General features: G+C 44.1%; 1 protein-coding gene across 2 annotated transcripts in view; it reads left to right on the top strand.

The window, feature by feature from the left end:
* The window catches only part of CREB3L2 (cAMP responsive element binding protein 3 like 2), a 78256-nt gene that overhangs the window by 37752 nt on the left and 18404 nt on the right, over positions 1–22100 (top strand). The window contains exons 2-6 of one of the 2 annotated variants that reach the window (XM_084527521.1): positions 1730–1946; positions 16633–16799; positions 18116–18203; positions 20020–20198; positions 20838–20984. In XM_084527521.1, the coding sequence (XP_084383647.1) occupies positions 1730–1946; positions 16633–16799; positions 18116–18203; positions 20020–20198; positions 20838–20984 (798 nt within the window). Of the gene's footprint in view, positions 1–1729; positions 1947–16632; positions 16800–18115; positions 18204–20016; positions 20199–20837; positions 20985–22100 lie in introns of both variants that reach the window. The other variant, XM_084527520.1, reaches the window with a different exon arrangement.

Raw genomic sequence — 22100 nt, 5'->3', positions numbered from 1 at the left:
TATTGGGAAGCAGTCCTGGCTGTGAAGAGTGAGTCCTTGCGTATTGAAATTAAAATAAAAATGCCTTTCTAATGTGGTGATGACCTTCTTGCTGAGTCGTCTGAGAATTTTAGTACAGCTATCATTCACAGCAAGCTAATACAAGACTATGAATCCATTTTGCCATTTGTAAATGCTTTATTTTAGCCAGCTTGTTGTTTGTGCATAGTAACTGTGGTTCTCTGTTTGTTGCCTTATGTTTAGTAAATATTTTCTTTCCCTCAGTGTCTGTCAGAATTGACTGAAGCCTTTCTAATTTTGAAAGAAGTTCCAGTTAGTATTAGTGAGCATCTTGGAAGAGGCGCTGGTGTCCCTTCAAATGTATCATGGGCTCTGTAAGAGATGACTGAGCTCAGTGTTTTCCAGCATCAGGCCTTGAGGCCACAAATGCTGCTGGAGCTGTGCAATGTGCATGCGAGAGGTGTAAGCACACCGCTTCCCTCGTGGATTCATGCAATATTGACTAGTTTAATTCTTAATTTAGCCTACAGGAAGTCAGATCTTGAATTTCAGTGTTTGTTTCTGCAGGAGAGAGCAAGACGAAGAGCCAAGATCAATACTGCCTGCAAAAACAGAGCAAATCAAACAGACTTAGGACTGTGCCCCAGCTGACAAAGACTCCTATATAAAATGGTAGATAATGCCTGATTGTTTGGAAAAGCTTGTTATAATTCATTGTACAAACATTTTTGTACTAAAATAGAATTCTTTGTGTGAATAAGATGAGCAGGAATAGTTTTTTGCAATGCAGTTTCTTGGTCTGTCCAAGATGTCTTCTGACATTTGAAATGAAAACAGACAGAGCCACAGAGTTGTTGGATATTGATGGGAACTGCATTGGGGTCTCAAGGAAGAAGACCACGATCAGGAGATTTGGTTTGTGCTCATTTTGAATAAGAAACAAGCACAAAGTTATTTGTGGTGCACACAGACATACTATGCATTGTCAGTGTAATGCACCCAGTGTAATAAATAAAGTGGTAATTAGTACTGGCTGGCAGGAGCTCCAGCTGTGGGGCCTAGAAACTGGATGAGTGCTCTTGTCCTAGCTGGAATGCTACTTCTGAAATAGATATATAAATTGGCCAGGAAATCTACTGCATAGCAAATGCATTGCTTGCTTGTCTGGAGACGTGTGTGGACCCGTTTTGCTAGAGCACATCGCCTGGTCTTGGCAGTAGGAATTGTCATTTGGCAGTGGCAGAGGGTCTGTGCCGGGGTACGTTTCCTTTTTTTTTTCTCTGTACTTCAGTGAACATTAACCCAGTATGTTCGATTCCACACACAAAGCATTCTGACAATAAATCCTGCAGGATCTTTCATGCTGTCTGGTGACATGTGGTAGCACATTGGTGGTGGCGTGCTGAGTACATTTGGGGCGAACAAGGAGCTTGCTTCAGGGTATGGCTACTAAAAAATATTCTATTTTCCGTTTTTGTTGTGAGTTAATCACAGACCTTTCTGTTTCAGTGTATGCCTATGAGAGGACAGCTGTTCTAGCTGTAGTTTTTCAACTGGAAGAAGTGATTGTAGCAGCAGGTCTGTAAGCAGGGCTGGTAGTTCCTGCTGCTGGCTGGCACAGATGCCTGGTGCAGATACTAGGATTCTTCTGATCAGTGCTCTCCTGTTGTTGACAAGACAGACAGACAAGGAGATAGACTTTTTTTTTTTCCCCCTTTTATCTCCACAGCACTTCACAGAGTTCCTGGATGAGTTTTCTCCAGATGTCCTAGGCCAGCTCTTGAACGATCCCTTCTTGTCTGAGAAGAATGAAGTGATGGAGGTGGAGCTGTCTCCAGCATCCCCGGCGCCCCTCATCCAGGCAGAGCACAGCTATTCCCTGTGTGGGGACTCCCGGCCCCAGTCTCCCCTCACCCACATCTCCACCGATGACAACTTCAATGAAGGTAGTACTGATGTGTGCAAAAATCATGTTGTTCCACTGAGTCCTCATTTGCTTGCCATGGTGATGGAGTAATGAAATGTTCCTGGTGGGGTGGTGATGCACCAAGGGTGCATGTGGACTTTCTGTGCTAGCTGGGATACCTACAGTGAAGTTATGGAGGGGATTTCTTTAAGTCTGTGGGCATTGTGGGTAAAGAAACTTGTCCACACACAAGGAAATTGTGCTCAACAGAAATCACTAACTTCTCACTGTTCACGTATTGAATTAAAACTGAAGTGTTCATCCAAAAGAAATGGGAGAAGGTCCAAAAATACACTTGTTTCCGTGTGTCCAAATCTGTGGCTGTTGAAGATAAATGGAGATCAATAAACCAAATGAGTAAAGTCTGGGTACTGTAGAATGGGACATGTAAGGAAGTCTTCAGCAGAAAATGCAGAGGGGAGATCTTATTGCTGTCTACAGCTCTGTGATGCAAGGATGCAGAGAAGACAGAGTCAGGCTCCTCTCAGAGATACACACTGATAGCACAAGAGTAACAATAGAAGTTGCAAGAAGGGGAATTCCAGTTGGATGCTAAGAAAACCCTTTTCACCACGAGTGGGTCAAATGCTTGAACAGGTGTCAGAGTCTGTCTTTGTCTGTGGACGTATCCAAGGCTGAGCCAGAATAGGCCCTGTGTAATCTCATCTGAGCTGGCTGTGCTTTGAGCAAAGGATTGGGAAAGCTGATCTCCACAGGTCTCTTCCAACCTACATCACTTCAGGTTTAATAAAAAACACCCCCCTCCCTTTAAACTAAAGTTATTTTTAGTAGTGAGTATGTGGAGCTTTCTGGTATCCCCAAATGAAAACTTGCTCATCTTATTTTATTTTTTAAATACATGTGCAGGAATGCAACTTCAGGTGCTCCAGTCTTTAAAGCTGTCTTGCTGAAGTCCTGTTTCTTTTTTTTATTTTTATTTCTTTTTTTTTTTTTTTTTTTGTCTTTTTACTTCTAAGAAAAGAAGAAAACAAAGGCAAAGAATGAAAAGCATCAAGAAGCCATTGGTGATTTTGTGAAGGCAGTGACTGCAGCATTATAAATGTTGTGGGAAATGGTGATGCACAGGATATGATGAACGCTGCTGGCATTTTTTAGCAGTCATGTTTAATTCAGCTGTTATAAACATCTGGAGGGGAAAAAAATGGAAATGCAGGAACGGTGGGAGGATGGGATCCAACCTGTTTGTTCTGGTATGAAGATACCTGCTGGCAGGGAGGGGAGTTCAAGTTAAAAGCTAGTGCTGGTGGAGGAGTGAGGACATGAATAACTGGCATCTCTTAGGAGTACTCGATGTGGCAGAATTGCACTCCTAATGATCTGTTTATGTGTTCAACATGAGGTTTACAGTGAAATGCAGTAGAGTACTAAGCTACATCGCAATAAAAGGCAGAGAGAGATTAGTGCTTATGTCTGAGCATTAACAGGCTAAGCTGTTTATGAAGATCCACCAGGTCATGAGTTTACAAAGGCTGACAGTTTTGTAGTCCAAAACACTCTCTTCAGACAAGGTGGGGCCTGCTGCAGATTTCACAAGTTTGGCTGTGTTTCGCTGAGGACAACAAGTAAAACCTGTGAGAAGGCTTTTCAAGGTGAGACCGGGTTTTTAGAGATGGTCTGGAAACATCATATACATAAAGCCTTCCCTTTTTGTATTTCCAAACTGTTTTATGTGAATATCTTTAAATTAATACACACAGGAGATGATAGAAACTTTTATTGTGGCAGGAGAACAAGCAGAAGAAACTTCAGAAAACAAGCTTCCCCAGAAGTTAACGGAGAGAAGCTCCAAACTAGGCTAAAAGTGAGGGGAGTTTCCTTTGGGGAAAAATCCTGAAGAAATTCATACTGCTGAGACTACTGGGTAATTAATAGAGCTCTAGTCAAATGATATTTTAAAAAGCCAAGAAACATTAACAAGTGGGTTTAAAAATAGAAAATGAATGGAAAGTATTTCATCTTCTGCTCATTCTGCAGTGTTTCGTAAGAGAGGAGGAGGAGGAGGAGGAGGAGGAGTTGTTCTTGGTGTTTGGGATTTTATTTAATCTTCACCCTGGAATGACTCTCATGAACCTTTCAATATGTATTGACTTCAAAATGTTGAAGCTCAGAGAAACACTTGAGGAAATCACAGTGTTACAGTTAACGTGGATGTCTGAAATATATATTCAAATTGCATCATGCTGATAATTTTTCAGTCCTTGAGCCCACGAGGGAGAGAGAGGGGGTATTTTGCAGGTGGCAGTACTGCAGGATTTGGTGCTGAAGATTGAAAGCATCTTCGTTGTTAGACAGCGGAGGCACACAATGCTCTTGGCAACCCTGGTGAACTCCAGTTCCCTTGGCAAAGGGGCTAATACAAAAAATGTGCAAAATATCCAGCCTCTCCAAATAACTACCCCACTGGGCAGATTGCTGAGCTCTTGCTGTTGTGTTTCCATGATCATTTCCATGGATCCAGCCCTGCAGGACTGAGGGCAGAAACAGGCTGATGAGGAGGCTCACGTGAGGTTCTTGCATGCGTGTGTGCATGCATGGGCACTTACCTGCGGTGGGAGTGGTGCAAAAAAGAAGAGGGCACACAGTGATCAAGCGGAGCTTGGATGCTGTTTCAGAGCTTCACCTTTAGCTCCAGAGGACTAAGGGTCTAGGGTTTTGTACAACGCATGTGGTAAACAGGCTTTGTCCTTGTTTTACAGTAAAGTCAATAACGCGACATTTCTTCTAACTCTCTTTTTGGACCCTTTGTAATTCTCCTAGCAATGAGTGCTGGTGGCTGGATCCCCAGGGTGTGCAGCACTGCTGGCCCCTCTGTCAGGGGGAGTTTATGGGCAGGCAAATAGGGAGAACGTGCAAGGGGAGGGGAAAAGGAGGGATTTCTAGGGCCAGACCCCTTAGCCTGTACGAGTAGGGAATATGTACTTGGCAAAGGCACCTGTTTTGGTCCCTGCTGGAGTTGTCATGCCAGCAGCGTTCTGTCAGTGTAACCTGGAGCTGCTAGCTCCTTGCCACAAAGGTAAAGTCTCAAGTGCAATGTGCCTCGGTATATTTAGACGCCAGCTGGCTTCCAGTGCGTCGCTGCTTTTAACTCAGTGCATTTTAATTGCGTGAGACTAATCTGCTGCTCAGCCCTTGGGTGCTATCTGAGAGCTGGAGGTGGCTGGTGAGCCCTGTGCTGGCCCAGCCTTCAGGTGGGACAGGAGGGAGGTGGATGACCCCACAGAGGGCTGTGGGGAGCCGGGAGGGCGCTTTTTTGACATGGTCCTGGTGTCCTTGCCTGCCTGCCTTTAAAAATAGCCTGAAGTTTGTTTCCTTGGCAATGGGTGTGTTGCAGATGGTGATTGTGGGTGTGCGTCCTGCAACCTGGCCAAGGCTGGGGGCTCCCATGGGAGCAGCACCTTGGGGCAGCTGGAGCAGCGTCCTGTTGGGCAATCTTAGCTAAAGAGTCAAAAAAAAAAAGAAAAAAAAGGGCAACAACAACAGAAAAAAACAGTGCTGGAGGTATAAAGCCTGGCAAGTGTGTCAGCCCAGGCTCAGCTCTTTTGAGAAGTCCCATTGACTGCAAGGTGAAAATGTTTATAAGTGTTCATAAGATCAAGGTCCAGGTGCCAGTTTTTCCCAATTATTCATTCTGACCTGTTTGTATTCAGATTATTTCCCTGGCTTTGTGCAGAAGAGCTTTTTCAAGCACTCACAGGTTGTTGCTAACATGTGCACTCTCTGAAAGCACCAGTCCTGAAATCTCCAGCTTATGAATGCGCTCGCAGGTGTAACTATTTTAAAGCAGATGTGTGCAAGACATCTGGTACGTTGTTGCCTTTTTTTTTTTTTTCCCCAGAATCTATTCTTATATTCAATTTTGCATAAACTTTTAAGACTAAAGATACTTGAGAGAAAGGTTTATAGGTCTGCTTGTTTGCAGCTGGCTGACCATACACTTTTGTTTGCTGGAACCAGTCGGTGAGTAAGGATCCTGGCTTGGGGAGGGATCCAGGGGAGGACAAGAAAGGAGACTGCATCCCAGGTACTGACAGCACCACTGGCTGCTGCCCTGCTCACAGCAGGTTTCTGCTTTCTGGTTGTGAGCCCCAGCTTTTAAGACATAACTGCAGAGTAGCTCTGAGGATGCATGGTGGATTCTTATGAAGTGAAAAATGCTTCTTGGAAGAACATATGAAGAAGCTGAGAGGGGAGACTGAGAACAAGGCTGGTGGGTAAGGAAACAAAGGAAACAAATTCCCCCTCGTCCTGGTGACAGGACGAGGGGGAATGGGCTTAAGTTGAGCCAGGGGAGTTTTAGGTTAGATGTTAGGAAGAACTTCTTTACAGAAAGGGTTGTGAGGCATTGGAACAGGCTGCCCAGGGAAGTGGTGGAGTCACCATCCCTGGAAGTCTTCAAAAGACGTTTAGATGTAGAGCTTAGGGATATGGTTTAGTGGAGGGCTGTTAGCGTTAGGTTGGAGGTTGGACTCGATGACCTTGAGGTCTCTTCCAACCTAGAAATTCTGTGATTCTGTGAAACTTCTTGGACCCATCGGGGTCTTTCAGGGCACAGGTTTGCCTCCAGTAGTTGTAAATGGTTAGGGAAGAAAAGCTTTCTGTTACAGTTGGTGCATGTCTTTCTCCAGTTGTCTTTGCAGTGGTTGGAAAAGAAGGCAAGCAAGGTGAGCCAGAAATTTCAGCAGTGATTGTGATTAGCCTCCTATATGGCTTGGGGTCCAGCCCTGCCCTCTCACCATTCGTTGTCTGCTGTAAGGGACAAACTCCTTGGGACAGCAGCTGCCTCTTGTTTTGGACTTGTTAGGTCAGTAGGTGAAAACCTACAGGGCAGGGGCTGCAGCATCTGTGTGGGGCTTTTAATCCACTGGGATAAGCTACAATGATCAGGCAGTGGCTAGCAATGGGTGCATTTGTTTTTTTTTGTTTGTTTTTCACTTGGTGAGCCTTGCAGAGGTGAGAGAGTGAACAGCTGACTAGTCCTTTACTTGTTTTTTTCTCCTCAGATTGGGGCCAGGTGGCTGGGTGCTTTCCTTTCCTAGTCCCCCGCAGGCTCTGCTTCTGAGGCCTGTCTTGGTCCCCACCTGCCCTCCTGTTCATGCTTTCCTTCTCAGGAATGCTTTGAAGTTGCACTTGGATTTGAAGCAGCTTGCCTTGGCTAAAGGTTTGACAGTGATTTCTGCAGAAATGGCATGTTTCTATTCTATGCTTGCCTGTGCCAAAGCTGGGGCTGGCCCCAGAATATAACCTGTATTGTTGTGTTTTTAACTTTTATTGTTGAGGTTATGTTTTCCTGCAATGTGCTTTTAAAGCCAAAATTTTCTTGTAAGCTTCAACTCAATCTCCCTACATGGTTTGGAGAAGAAAAAGAAACACCCACAAAATCACTGTGCATGGCTCCCACTTCTCCAGTGCAAATAGCCTGGCAATGACAAATCCAGCCCTCATCCCAGACAGCGCTTTGTACAGGAAAATGCTTCCTTATGTGTAGAGTCTGCAATGCAGTGATCTGCCGCGTGCCACCTTTTTGCACAGGAGGTACCCATGGGCTTTAGGCTCAGGGTGGTCTTCATACTTTTTATACGAATATACATACTTAATAGATATGTTTATATATAGTATATGTATAACTGATATTTCATGTATTTATTATATGTATAATAGGTTATATGTATATAGTTTATATGCATTGTCCTGCTTCGGACAATTCGGACAATATTTTTCTCCCAATCCCAAATCCATGGGATGTGAACAATGGAAGTGGAATCTCTTCTACGCTGCCTTTGTCCAGTTCCCTTTTCTTTAAATAATTTCATTTGTGATTGGAAAAGATGCTTGAAAAACATACCGATAATTTTTATGAGTGCATGCCAATGCAACTTGATTTGCACTTGTTTTTTTTTACTTTTTTTTCTTATGTGCATTTTTTGCTTTTGTTTGTTTCCTTATGGGGAGGAAGCTGTTTGGTGATGATAACTTGTATTTGAGTGATTTTTATGTGGAAGGTTAACAATCAGGCTTTATCAGCATCTGCAGTTCGAAAGGATGAAAAGACTTTTGACCTTCCATATGTCTGAGGTCCAAAATCTCAATAGGTCACTCTGAATCAAGCTGGAACTTCTACTTCTGCATCAGCGTGTCAGAAAAATGTTAGTTTTGTTTTAGAGGTAGGCATTCTGGTGATCACTTACGCTTACTGTTATAACTGACAACCGTATTTGCAGTCAGACCCTCTTTAGCTTCCAGCTCCACATGTAAGATCTCTTTATGGCCTTTTCCCTGCTGGAGTAGGGAACCATCTGTGCTCAGAAACCTCTTTCCCCAGGTGTTTGTAGGCTGTGATTATGTTCCCTCTTGATTTCTGCTTGGATACAGTTTAAATGAACTGCACTTTGGTGCTGCCCTATATGGTGTATCTTCTGGACAGGGAGCTATTCTTGCGTTTCCTTTCTAAACAAAGGAACGCTTGCAGTTCCTTTTCAAAACTCTGTATAAAGTGACTGTGGGAGCTGATTTCCCTGGAATAATGTCCCAGATGATGAATATTAGGGGAATAACTGTTCCCACTTCCAGTCCTGCTGTTTCTGGAACCAGTGATCTCATTCTCTTTTAGCTGAACTGTTGCACTGGGAGCTCATGCTCACTTAGTGATTTGCTGTGAGCATTAAGTCCTTTTAATGTGCGTCAAAGCCCGATTGCTGCCTTAATGCAGATGTGCCTTCACAGCATCCGTGTGGGGAGAAAAATTCAGAGTGCCGAGAGAGAACTGTTTAAATTGAACACAGTGCTTCTATGGGTAATTGTCACATATCTGGAAAAAAAATAAATCTTTCATAGCACGTTATACTGTTGAGCTTTAAGGTTGTAAATCCCAGTCACCACCTTAGTCTGCACCTCTTGTCAGTAAGTCAAATATATATATATATATATATACATATATATATATAATTTTTTTCTACTGACCTCCCTGACAGTGCAAAGTGTACTTTGCCCGGAAAGGTGATGGGGGATCCTATATAGGGATTGGAATGATTAGAAAGACTGAATTTATCTTCTTTTATGGTGGCTTTTGCTTCTCAGAACATTTTTTTTTGTCAGGCATGAGCAAATCTGTGGAGGCAATAAAAGCCCATTTGTGGAACATCAACTCGGCGGCTGGCATTTGAGAGCTTGCCCCTATTTCAGCATCTCGCTCCCACATGTGTTAAGGGTGATGCTATAAAAATAACATTTTATTCTCTGTAAACAAAATAAAACTACCGAGAACTGTGTTTTTGTGCAGTCTCAGCCTGAAGAGTGGTTGAAGCAAAGCCTGTAACCCTGAGATACCTCCTGACTGGGTTTATGTGAGAAGCTGATTCTGGTTTAAAAACTATGAAGTTCTCCCCAGAAAAGAGGATATTGACCTTGCTTTCTTTAGGTGTGAGAGGAACAATGTGTCCCTGTTTCTGTCCTAACAACTGTGGTAGTGCTGCAAGTAATGTGAGGGGCTTGGGTGGGTTCTGGGTTGCTTGGAGGGGAGGAGGCTTCGTTAGATGATAGGCCGCTTCTGCCGTGCATTGAGATGTCCATGTATCGCTGCTGCTTTATTTCGCTCTGTATCTCTCCCCGTTTATTTAATTTCCCCTTCCTGATGTTTTAAAAAGGCCCCCAGTCTGGCAGTCAAACAGCATCTTCTTTGTGGAGGCCATTTCAAGGGCCCCGGTGTCAGCTTGTCATGGCTGCGGGCTCTCGCCTCGCTGAGGGGAGGTGGGATTTGAGTGCTTCGGGTGTTGTGAAGGTGTCTTATGTCTGACGGGTGGTTACACGAGCCCAGGCCCTGTAAGGACAAGGGAGCAGTCATCCTGCTGCTGGTGGGGCCAGGCGGAGGGCTGGATGCTTGGCACACGCAGGCCTTTGGTGTGAGCATAGCTCCTGCTCTGACTGAGAGCCGCTTATTAACGTGTGATGGGTGCTGCGTTGGGAGGCACTGCGAGGTCTGTCATGGACTGAAAGGAGCAAATTCAAGCCCTCTTGCTGAAATCCATGAAGCAGCTGAAGAGGGGATTTTTTTTAATGGGAGCTGGGGAGTACTTGGAGACATTAGGGGTCTTCTAGTGTTACGCTGTCCTGAGTTGTCTCTTCTGATAGATGTGCAAAGCACTTGGACGAGTGGTCTGTTGCTGTCTCCTTAAGCTTCCCGTTCTGTCCCTCTCTAGCCATTTTATCTTTTCCTTGGAAAGTGAACTTTGAGGAGGCAAGGACAGCCTCTTTGTTCTGCTTATACATATAAGCATAACCCTTGATGCTTTTACATGTCTTACCTGCAGGCTTGTTTCAAGTGACGATGCAGCACACACATCTGTTTTCAGTGTGATTGCCATCTGACATGATGGTAAGGGTGGTATGCCTTGGTTTTTGGTTGGGTTTCTTTTTTTTGCCCATCAAGATTAGGTTCTGTGGTACATGCTTTGTGTGGCTTAGTTTGCCTAGTGGCGCTGTCTTCCTTTTTACTGCAGGAAAGAGGTGAAGAAGATGGTGTTTTGCTGAATGCTCGTGTTCTCACCACTTGTCTGGGTACGGGTGGAGATGTGTAGCGCATCTCTAATTTCATTTCAGATACAGAGCAAGTTCATGATTCAACTTGGCTATGCATGCAAAAAGTGCCTCTGTTAAACTCTTCAATGAATAGTGCAGAACGTGAAGAGCAAGGGATGTCTTTTCAGTTATTTCATAAGCTCTATTTGCACGTCTATTGTGGAGGGTGAAATTCAGTTGACACTGGAGAACACATATTTTCTGAGGATGGGAGTTGGTATGTTGGGTGAGACTGAAGAATTTGTATTTAAAAAGCAAAGCAATACATTGGATAGAAATAAATAATTAAAAAAAAAAAAAAGAAAAAAAAAAGGAAAGGGAAAGCCAAGGAAGAAGTAAAATGTTGTAGGTCATCAGAAAAATATGAGTATCCCAGAAAGTGCCACATGGTGCTGTTAAGAGAATATGTCTAAATATATAAATGTATATATGTATGTGTGTACATGTTTTTTAATGAATACAGAAGTAGTATGTGTGTATATATATATATATATATATTAATCCTGACATATTTTTATAGGTTCTTAACAGCCTTTTAAGCACATTGAGGAGCAAAAGTAGTTCTGTCCTTTTCTCTAAGTTACCACAGCCTCCTAAGTGCTGTTTTGAAAGAACGAAGAAACCTGGCTTCTTACTTTAGCAGCTGGCAGCTACCTGAGAGCTCTGTGGGAGAGTTTTGACTGATTTTCATAGAAAAGGGACCTGATAAACATCTTATAGCAAAGCATGTGGGTTGCTTTATTTTGCTTTCCTTCCCCCTCTAGTTCCAGGACTCTTCACAGGAAATATTGGCAGCTGAAAGGACAAAGTTAGGAACCTGTAGAGGTGGTATTTTGGTTTCTGTACAAACACAGCCTTTTTTAGTTGTGTATGTTTTTCATGTATGCCTAAATCACACGTACTGATTATTGCTACAGCTGTGATGCTTAGAGAAGCAGTGAACTCCATTTTTGTTGCAAATTACTTTTGTAATGTATGTGGTGAGCAGTGTAGAGAGAAATTAAGAATTTGGGTGTGCTGTGCACCAAAAGCCAAGCACTTTGACGTGACTCAGTCTTCATAATGGATTTTAAAGATCTTAAGCGCTCACTGAGCAAAACGTTGAACAACCTTTTCCCTTTTGGGTATAAGGATGTGGAGCAAGGAAAGGAAAAAGGGAAAGTCCACTTGTGGTATGTTGGGTAGGTCCTACTAGCATCGTCCATTTTAACTGCAGATGATTGAACCTGGGGTAGGATTAGGGGCTCTAAACTAAAGGTGGAGGACAGAAAGGGTTTGCTTGCTACTTGGACAGTTAGTGTAAATATGCACCATGTGTAGTACTTAAACACACAAAGAGGGAATTGCATCTTATTTTGAGCTTCTTCTCCTGTGCTATTGCATACACCGGTTCTTACAACGTGTTATCAGTGTTGTACCTGGGACCATGCAGGACACACGATGAGCTCAGCTGGCAAAGAAAAGTCCACATTAAAAGCTGTTCCTATCAGTGACAATTTTGTTCAGTACACTGACTGAATTTCTTTGGTGCTTTGTAAGGCTCCTGCCTTGTTTTGTTGTGTTTTGTTTTTGTTTTCTTTTTTTAAAAAAAAAAGAAGGTAGAAGAGGCATGCTAAACGAGCCTGCAGGAAAAGTGAGGCAGCTTAATTACCAAAGCAGCACATAAAAGCTTTCTAAAGAAATGTAATTTTGGTCTTGGACGTGGGAGATCTTAGATGCATGTCACAAACTCTTGGGTACTGTGGTGAATTGTTTTTCTGGATGCTTGATTTGAAATGGAAGTTTAACTTGCAGAAGTGCTAGATGCTCACAGCTGCACCTGAACTCAATGCATACTGTTTTGATAAAGTGAAGTATAATAACAGTGCTAAATCATCTTAAAAATCCAATTCCGGTTGTCTCCAGTTGGTCATTTTAAATTAATAGATACTTTTTGGCCTTAATCTCTCTGTGGCTCAGTTGAATTTTCAGGACTGCTGTGGAAATTAATTCCAGTTGGTGAAGCATTTTGATTGTTCCCTAGGAGGGAATTAAACAACTCTGTAGGAACTGAATTTGAAATGTATTTGGTAAAGGAGAGTTGAGGCTGTGCAAGAGGCAATGGGAATAACAAAACATGGCATTCACCCCAGCTAAGGGAGTGCCGTGCACTCTGTGTGTTGGGTAAGGTTCAGGTGCTGCAGAGAACGTTTTCAATCACATTAGGAACATTGCTATTTTTAGATTTATATAATATGGAAAGACACACTGAAATAAACCTTCATGGGTATTTCTGAATACCAGGGTGCTTTGCAGCTGTAACAGTATGTTCAGTTAACATACGCTGTATGTGCAATTTAACAGTGCTAGTACATTGCATGTAGGATCTTTAGCTGAGGTTTCACAAAGTATATGGATGGCTTAAGTAACAGATTTCATGTGCCAAAAGGCCTCGCATTTGTGGACTTACTGAGAAGGTAGGTGAAGGGGAATGCTTCTCAGCTAGAGAGTCATTGCATGACAGAGCTGTGAAGTTCATAGGAAATTTCATCTGGGCAAGGGGTCCTAACAGCCAGGATCATTTGCTCAGCAGTGAATCTTGGTGTCAGGGATTTGAAGGCTGAGAAGAGATCTTTAACAGCCAAAGTGACCATCTTTAGGATGTGGATTTTCCTAGCCATTGTGATAGCTAAATCTCTCATTCAGGCTTTCTTTTCTTATTCTTGAGTGGTTTGCAGCGTATTTTATCTCAACTTGGCAATGCAGTGCTGTCCTGTCCATATCCATCCACAATACAGTCACCAAGGGCATTTTCTCAGCCTGTTGTTTTGGACTCTGTCTCAATACTTCATGTGTGCCTCCTAGATTATGACAGATATAAAGATGAATACTCACCTTTAACTTCCAGACCCCAGTCATCTACTCTTACAACATCTCGCTTGTTTTGGAGAAGACGCTGCCCTTCTTCTCCAATGTGTATTTCATTTCAAGGTTTCATGTGCACCTTCTTGCTTCTTCTCATCCCCCATAAACCTTCTGTCATGGTTCTTCAGACCTCTCCATCAGAAATAATGTTGTCATGAAGGGTGTGCCATGCCTTTCAATATGACCAGTGTTGTGTAGTCTGGTCAGTTTTTCCCCTGTGTGCCTAAATGTATCTTGTTTTGTGCGGTATTCTCAAGGAGTTTGGGGCAAGGGCTCCTTGTTTGGCTCGTACAGGGCTTTGCAGAGTAGACTAAAGCTCTTAGGGGTTGTTAGAATAATAAACTTATAATGACTTTCGGGTAGTGTCATACTACTGTGCTCAGAAAGAGGGGAAAGGGGAAGGGGAAATGTACTCGCAGCTCTCCTGGCTTGGAGGAGAGATCACCGGCGACTTCAGGAGCTGGAAGACGTCAGAAGAAAGTGATTCATTGGTGACCAAGGTGGTGACTGTGTTGTAGGGGCTTGGAAAAAGCAGGGAGAGGGGAGTGTCGAGGTAGGATTTGACCAGTGTGCTGCTCCATCTCTGCTCTTCAAGAGGGTTCATCTGGAATGACAGCTGTTACCATGCACGCATGAAAGGCAATGTCAAAGAAGAGTTAAATGCAGTCCTTCAAAGTTACCTCAGTGTCAAATGCACTGTGTTGCTGTCTCCAAAACCATCTGTAACCCCGTGAACTGGTTAGACTGGCTTTAATGCCTCGAATAACTCGGAGCAGGTAGTGCGGAGCTAAGTGGTGGTGGCAGGGACGTCAGGTTTGTCAGCACGGTCAGGTTCCAGGGAGGACGGAGACAGGCTGAAGGCTAGCATGTCTTGCTGCCTTACAGCAGCTAAGCCCTTATGATGAGCCAGGGGATGAGAGGTGATAAACATCAAGACCCGCAGGCTTAGAGGATGTGCCCTGTTTTGCTGGGCACCCATGGCCTTGGAAAAAGCCTCTTTGACTTGCATGATGATAGAAATCTCAGAAAGTTCAGGGCTAATTACTTGGTTCACTGACAACTCCTGTTTAAAAGCAGCCTGCCCTCCCAAAGGGAGGCTGAGGTAGCTTGTGGATGCTGCTGGCACTGCCACAGTGCAGCTCGACCCCGAGGTGAGACAGGCAGCAAGCGGAGCCTCCACGCAGTACCACGAGGGGAAGGCTTTGGCAGAAGTTATCCAAATAAACATTTGAAAGCTGCATTTGCCAAGGGATTTGGGATTTTCAGGCAAACTTACCCCTTTAAAGCTCTTATCTGAATGATCTACACACACCAATCAAGAGGGAGTCCACCAAATACTTCGTTACAACTGGCAGGGGGAGGGAATGGCGTTTCTGTGTGTGTAAGGAGGGAGGTGCAGGAGGGAGGGTGGAAAGAGAGCAACGTCCTCTCTCCTGAGTTAATATTTAGACAATGCTACCTCTTTTTTTTTTTTTTTTGTAAATACTTCTATTTTTGTAATTCTGCGTTTCCCGGAAGGCTTCGGGAGTGAGCCTTTCAACAACTTAACTACGGTGCTCAGCCCTTGCTGTACAGCTACTCCTCTTGGCAGAGCTGGGCTGGCAGCTCTGGAGCGTCTGATTACAGGATAGGTGTTTTCATTTTTAATCCCTCGCTGTGCCTTTGCTCAGATTACCCCTTTCCCTGCCAGCGGCGGAGGTTAGGTCCCACCACAGAGCAAGGACCAGCCCCGGCGCTGTGCATACCTCTCCCATCCTGCAGCCTGTCTGTGTGGTCCTAACAGCAGTGGCAGGCGAACACGGAGGCTGTGAGACTGCTCTTATTTTTGTTACCTACCTGCAGCTCGGCTCTGGTGGCATCTCACCAGCATGGTCCGCCGAGATGTGTGAAGGTCTTGTATCAGCCTTGCAGGCAGGAGAGGCAGGATGAAGGCAGGAGAGAGCTCTGAAAGGAAAATCAACACCCTTTTCCCTTCTGTATGTTTGGCCTTGGATTCCAGCTGCTTGATTTATGGACGCGCTTCTCGCAGCTGCTGACAAGTTGTGGCAGAGGACTGTGCTGTGTGCTGCTGGGGTACAGTATGGAGGGGTGGGGTAATGAGGTGGGGTAATCTGCCACAGGAGGAGACACCACCATATACAACTGAACCCCAGCAGCAGCAATGGGAATGTGATTTTTTAAAGGTAGAATTGCAACTGCCAAAAATGCATCTGCCTTTTTTTTTTTTTTTTTTTAATAAGGATTTTGATGGCCTTGGGAAATTATTTTAAAGATTGAATCCTGAATTCTTGGTCCTCTGTCATACTCTGTACCCAAGAAAATAAATCCCTTTTCAGCAAGCCAAACATCTTTCCTCCCCAGTCGCTACCCCAGGAATGGAAACAGGGAGCTAGCAACTTACCAGCCCAACCTTCTTCCAGTTCTTGACAGTGCAAGACAAACTGGTCAGCTTTATTCAATTAAAGGTTGCATGGCTTTCTTCTGATTAGTGAGCTTGCAGTAAGTGGGGGCTGGGGCCAGCTCTGCCAACATATGATGCATGTTTTGTTGCTGCCAAAATATGCATCCAGTGCTGTGTCCCCCAGATGCTCTGGGGAGGAAATGAGCGTCATCACCGTGCCACTGGTGCTCCTGTGAAATCATCAAAACCACTGCCTTCTTTTATACTTACTAAATGAGTCATTGGGGAAAGCTCCTGAAAGTGTGAAATCCTTTGTTCTTAGAAGTGTAATGCCACCACTCCAGGTATGTGGTGACTGCAGGCAGTGAGAGGAGCAGGGGGCTGGCTAAGCACTACCTCTGCAAGGAGGAATAAAACTGAGTCAACAGGCATTAGCGTGTGTAGGATGTGGCTCCCTGGCTGCTCTACCTGAAGGCTTGTTTAGTCTTGCTCTGCTCGGTGTAAGCAGCTTTCAGCAGCGTGCAGTGATTAGTGCTCTGTGTCTTTCCTCACTGCTCCTCTCTGTATCCTGGGGCTAAGATTAGGTTACAGCCCCAAAACAGTTGTCTGCATTGACTGAGAGCTGAATAGTAAGGGCAGAGTGTTGCTGATGGACTGAAATACCTTCTGTGTTTGTTTCCCTTCTCTGCAGGAGGGATGACATTATTTTCGTTTGTAGCTTCTCTGTCTCTGACCTAAACGTGTGGTGTCCAATTTCCTTCCCTGGCAGGTGACCTGGAAAATGAGGAATGGTGTCTGGGTACCGAGCTGACTCCAGCAGCAATAAAGACTGAGCCAGCCTTGTGCGAGACGTCAGGCCTTACTCCCTCCGTCAGTCTCACTGTCACGGCCACGTCGCTGGACGGAGAGCAAGCCGAGCTGCAGGCTGATGCCCTGGTACTTGCAGACTTTCTCTTCTCCTCTCCTCACCTTAAGTGACTAACCCATTTGCCCTGACAAGCTAAATGTCTTCCACAATGACTTGCTTTAGTGCTGCACCTTCCCTTCATCAGGGTGAGACTCCTTGTTTGACGTGACTGGAGTGTTTTTCTTTTTGCCTACTAAGTCACTTTTGCCAGGCCTGTCAAGCTTTGACATTTTGAGGTGCTGCTGCTTTCACTCCAGCCTGCCTAGTAAGGTGTTTGTGATCCCTTTCTGACCACAGCTGGAGCAGCCAGTGGGCATTCACAAGGGCTTAGTTTGGCTGTTTAGGAGAACAAACTGCAGCAGCTGATGGCTCACCAGAGCTCCCCACCAGTGGAGAAAGTACTGTGACATCCCTGTTCCCCAGGGTGTGATGGCAGCCCAGTCCATCTGGAGCTAGAAAATGTTGGAAATAAACATTCCCACTAGGATGTGGGTCAGAAATATGTGTGACATAAACTGTTTCATGAGAAACTGGGAAAACTGAAACACATCTCTCCCATAGTTCTGTTGTAGCCTGCATGCACTGTCCCCAGTACATAGCCTTGCTGTAGCTTGGGGTGCTGTGATACTACAAAGAGCATCTTGGGACTAACTGGTGGCTCGCTACCATCTCATGGATTAGTTACACAGGTTACTGGGAGAGATTCTGGCTGCACTGAGCATGCTGATGTGCCAGACTGACTTCCTCAAGCCTGGGAACGCAGCATTCAGGCAGATTGGCCAGCAGCTTGGCAGCCTGGTGAACCATACCTGTCAACAGGGCAAGTCAGGTGTCCTCCAAAAGTCTGTTGGCCATGGCTGTCTCTGTTCCTTCTCCTCCTAACTGTGAAATGAACTTGGGTCTGACAACCCAGGGCTCAGTGAGTGGCACCTGGATCTCGCTCCCAGGTGACAATGGCCTTGAACAGGCTCTCCCCCGCCTCCAGGAGCATTTCTGTCTCTGCTCAAACTGGCTGTGCAGTCCGGCAAATCCTAGCGGCAGCTCTGTTGCTAAGAGAAGTAATTTGAGTGGGTTGCCTGCTAGCTTTCAGTCTGAAATGTCATCTCTGAGGCGTAATCTTTTATTTAGCTAAATATAGTAATAAGAAAAGCCATGGCAGGACTAGTCAGGGCAGCATTCTCTGTAGCGTGGCTTAGCAAAACTGTGTAAAGCAGTTCAGGCATGGCCTGTAGCAGAGTATGAGAGGGAAAGCTCTCCATTTATGGAGAAATCATCCTTGTATCCTTCTATAAAGACCTCAAGAAGTGTGCTTTGGGTTTTCATGCTGTTAATTTCTCTTTTCTAGATGAAACCACTGAGCCAGAAAGTGCTTCCGGAGATTAAATTGGAGCCCCACGAAGTGGATCAGTTTCTGAACCTCTCTTCTAAGGAAGGTCTGTTAATTACCAACCCAACACATGCAAAGGAGATGACCAGAATGCGTGATGAATGTACTTTACCCTGATTAAATATTTGGCTTCCTTGTTTACCATGTTAAACTTTAGGCTGAAGCTGTTGCCTTCTAGGGATTTGACTCAGGCGGTTAAAAAGCCAGCCTTTCTGACCCATTTATATCTTCCTTTTCTTTGTTTTTGTCTTGCGCATCACAAAGAAAACGATCTCTATTTTGTCTGCAACGTCCTAACAATTAACGCAGTTGCTGGAGGGAGCATGAATCCGTAAAGTATGGGATTATTTAGGTTAGGAGAGAAATCAACTTGAGGGAACTTACCTAAGGCACAGAAAATATGAAGAGCACAAGTGGAAACTTGGCTGGTTTTAACCTCTTTGACCTCTGCTGCAAAAGCAAGGAAGAGAGTGTATATGAAATTAAGTTAGGCACATCTGGTTTTAGCATATTTGTTACAGTTCAGGTTTAAAAACCACCAGGGTCCCTTTGAAATATATAAATTGAGGGGGAAGGAGTGATCTTCCCTGCCCCAAATGTAAAACATGGAATTGTGGCCTACAATCTGTTAACCTGGGAAAAGTTTGAAAAAGCCAAATATTTTGACTGAAATTTAAGGAGATAACTGTATCTCAGTTAGGAACACTTGGTGTTCTGTTAGTGAATTTGTTTATGTAGACAAGTAGAACTGCTCTAGGAAGAGAGGCAATTGATTTAGCAGGTGGAAAAAAAAGCCTATATCTTAATCCAAAACATAGATGGGATTGCTCAATTTGTGCAATTAAGGGCATTACTGTTTTACAAGTGTACATCTGGCAACCAGAGTTAAGATGCTAGCCAAAAAGACCTAATAACTTTTTTTTTTTGTAATAACTTTTTCGTTACTGTTTTTTTCCCTTCTTCCCTCCACGCTGATTTGAGCTTTTCAACTCAAATTTGCAAAGCGTAGAAGAAGTGGAAGGTGGAAAATGGAGCCCTGTATCTTCCTACTCCCAATTGTGATTGCTGTAAATGTATCAGAGGAAAAATGAGTTAGTGGACATCCAAAAGAGCCATAACTAAGTTGTCCATGTAATCTGAGACTGCACCGTTTCTCTTGGTCCAGACCCCATTTGGTCATAAGCAGCACTTTGCTTGCCAGTTGCAGCACAAGTTCTGTTGGCTGCAAGTGCAGTAGAAGTTTGCTTATAGCTCTGGAGAGCACAATATGAAAGAGGTTCCTGCGGTGGCTACCTATGCTATTCCTGCTCCATCGGTATGGCAAAGCAATCACAAGGTTGTCACTAACTGCCAGTTGTGCCAGACTAGATCCTTAGGGGCTAAAATATTTCTTCTCTTACTGTTGATGTAACATCTTGGGCATGTTATCTTCTCTTGAAAAATACTGGCAATTTGTTAAATCCATAGAAAGGTTGGGAAAGGCTGTTGTTTTTGGAAAGGTCTAGTGGCTCAGAGCCCTCTCTGCTAATGTGGTTTCACAAGTAGGATACTTGTACTGGAGGTTTATACTTAAATCTCAAGGCATTTGGAGAAGCCGAAGGGGTAGGTAGAAATAATCAGAGCACATGAGCATAGCCCTGCTTTGTCTGTTGAACCTAAAGAGAGCTGCTGTGTTTCATGCCTCCTTTAGAGAGCTGCATGCTCTGAAAATCTTTCAAGTTTCCACTTTTGCTTGACCCATCTTTTAGCGGACAGTTCTAGCCCTGGAAAGCTGCTGGTGGTGGTGGCGGCAGTGGCTCTAGTGGAAGTTTAGGTTAGCACCTCCAAATCTTACATTGTATTTCTCTCTTGCCATTCAGCAGTCGACCCCCTGCATTTGCCTCCAACCCCTCCCAGCAGTCATGGCAGTGACTCGGAAGGAGGGCAGAGCCCAGCTAGATCGCTCCCTCCTTCAAGCCCGATCCAGCTGCAAGCCACGGCTAAAGTCACATCGCGCACAGCTTCAGCGCTTTCCAATTCCCCTCTCCTGACTGCACCACATGTAAGTTGGGCTCAGTTTTTCTAGAATCTGTTTTTTGTTTTTTAATTACTGTTTTTGCATACATTTGCTAATTTCTGTTGTTCTTTGGATGTGCCCATCTCTGGTCAAAACTGGAGATCCAGCAATTCTTGCTCTCTTGTCTGTCCTGTTCCCACCGGGAATAGTGCGTGCCTCTCCTCTGACTTGAGGCAGGGTTGAGCAGTGTTAGGAGATTTCTCGCATCATGGTTTGGTTTTGCATTAGCACCCAGCTCTGCTGGGTTAACTTGTCACTGGTAGATCTGTCCACTTGTTGCTATGTCTTGGAAATCAAGTGGTGACTTTTAGGGAGGCGTTTTCAGCAGTGCTTCTCATTTGTCTCCTTCCCATTTGAGCCAAGGGGAGTTTTTCTATTGGCTTCAGAGCAGGGTTGAAAGCAGCTGTTTTGAGGCAATTCTGCCCCAAAGGTTCAGTCTCTGAATGGAAGCTACCTAAAAGGTCTTCCCCTTCCACACACTTCCAGTTGCAAGAAACTGCTGGGTTAGTAGACAGAATCCACTCTGAAGTGGGAGAGCTGCTGCCTTGCACTGTTCCCTAACCCCCTTTCTCTAGGGCTGTGTGCTCTTGCTGTGATGTTATTTTGTTTCTGTGACACTTGCAGAAATTGCAGGGGACTGGCCCACTCATCCTGACAGAGGAAGAAAAGAGGACACTTATAGCAGAGGGGTACCCAATCCCTACCAAACTGCCCCTGACAAAAGCAGAGGAGAAAGTGCTGAAGAAAATCCGCAGAAAAATAAAGAACAAGGTAAATCAATGTTTGTTTAGCAGTTTTGCTGGGTAATACCTACTCATCCTTCACTACAAATTTTTGCAACATTTCAGTAGCAATGGTCTGTAGTACTGCTGAATGCTGTAAGATGTCTTTTAACAAAGTATTCTTCTTTGCTCCTTAACACATCCATCAAATTGTCTGTCACTGTGACAGTGCCTCTCTGTCTAGGTATTTACCTGAACACAGGAACAATAGAGTATTTAGTAAGTAGAGTATCAAGTTGCTGTTGCCTGGCTCCATTTTAAAAACAGTACAATCTTTTTCTTATGGGTAGGCAAAGAACCTCTGTGTCCTTTCCATGGTGATGAAGGTGTTTTTCACCATTTCATGTTTTAAAGTTTGACTGCGTATTTCAGCACTCCAGTCTTTTTATCACTGAATTCCATGACCTTTAGATGAATGGTTGATATCAAGGCTGTGAAATGCCTTGCAAGTCCTCTTTCTCCCAAGATGGCAAAGGGCTAGTGATGGGGAGGAAAGCATTTTTTCAGACCTGGCAAATTTGCTTGTTCTAGATGATATTAGCACATTTTTGAAGGTTAATGCATTCTGTTACTGGTTTGGCAGACAGGTGTAAATTTACCCACACTGAATTGAAATTTGGTCTAACATAATTTTTCAAAAATATTTTAAATTTCCTTGTGCTTTTTATGTACCACTTACATATAATTACTCATTTGTATTCAAGGGTATCATTGCAGGTCCTTTGGTCCAACCCCTTGCTGTGAAAGCAGGCAGCTTAGATCAAGTTACTAAGTGACTTGTCCAGTCACATTTTACTGTCTGAGTGCTGCGTCCTCAGCCTCTCTCTGGGCAACCTATTTCCAAATTAGGCTGTTTTTCTGGATAAAAATAATAAAATAAAAGCTTCATGTCTAATTGGAATTTCCCTTGTTGTAACTTGTATTCAGTGCTCTTCTCATTTTGATATACACCTCTGAGAAGACTTAATTCATTTTTGTTTTAGCAATAGGATTCCCTCCTTATCTTCTTAAATCTGAACAAATCCAGATTTCTTTGCCTCTGCTGATATGTTGTGGGCTCCAGCATACTTGTTATAGCCATGGCCGTGCTCTGGACTTGCTTCGA

Source organism: Aythya ferina, assembly GCF_964211825.1.
Source record: "Aythya ferina genome assembly, chromosome: 1".
In the NCBI taxonomy this organism is placed as follows: Eukaryota; Metazoa; Chordata; class Aves; order Anseriformes; family Anatidae; genus Aythya; species Aythya ferina.
The sequence above is the reverse complement of the archived record's forward strand: the minus strand, read 5'-3'. Positions and strand labels throughout refer to the sequence as shown.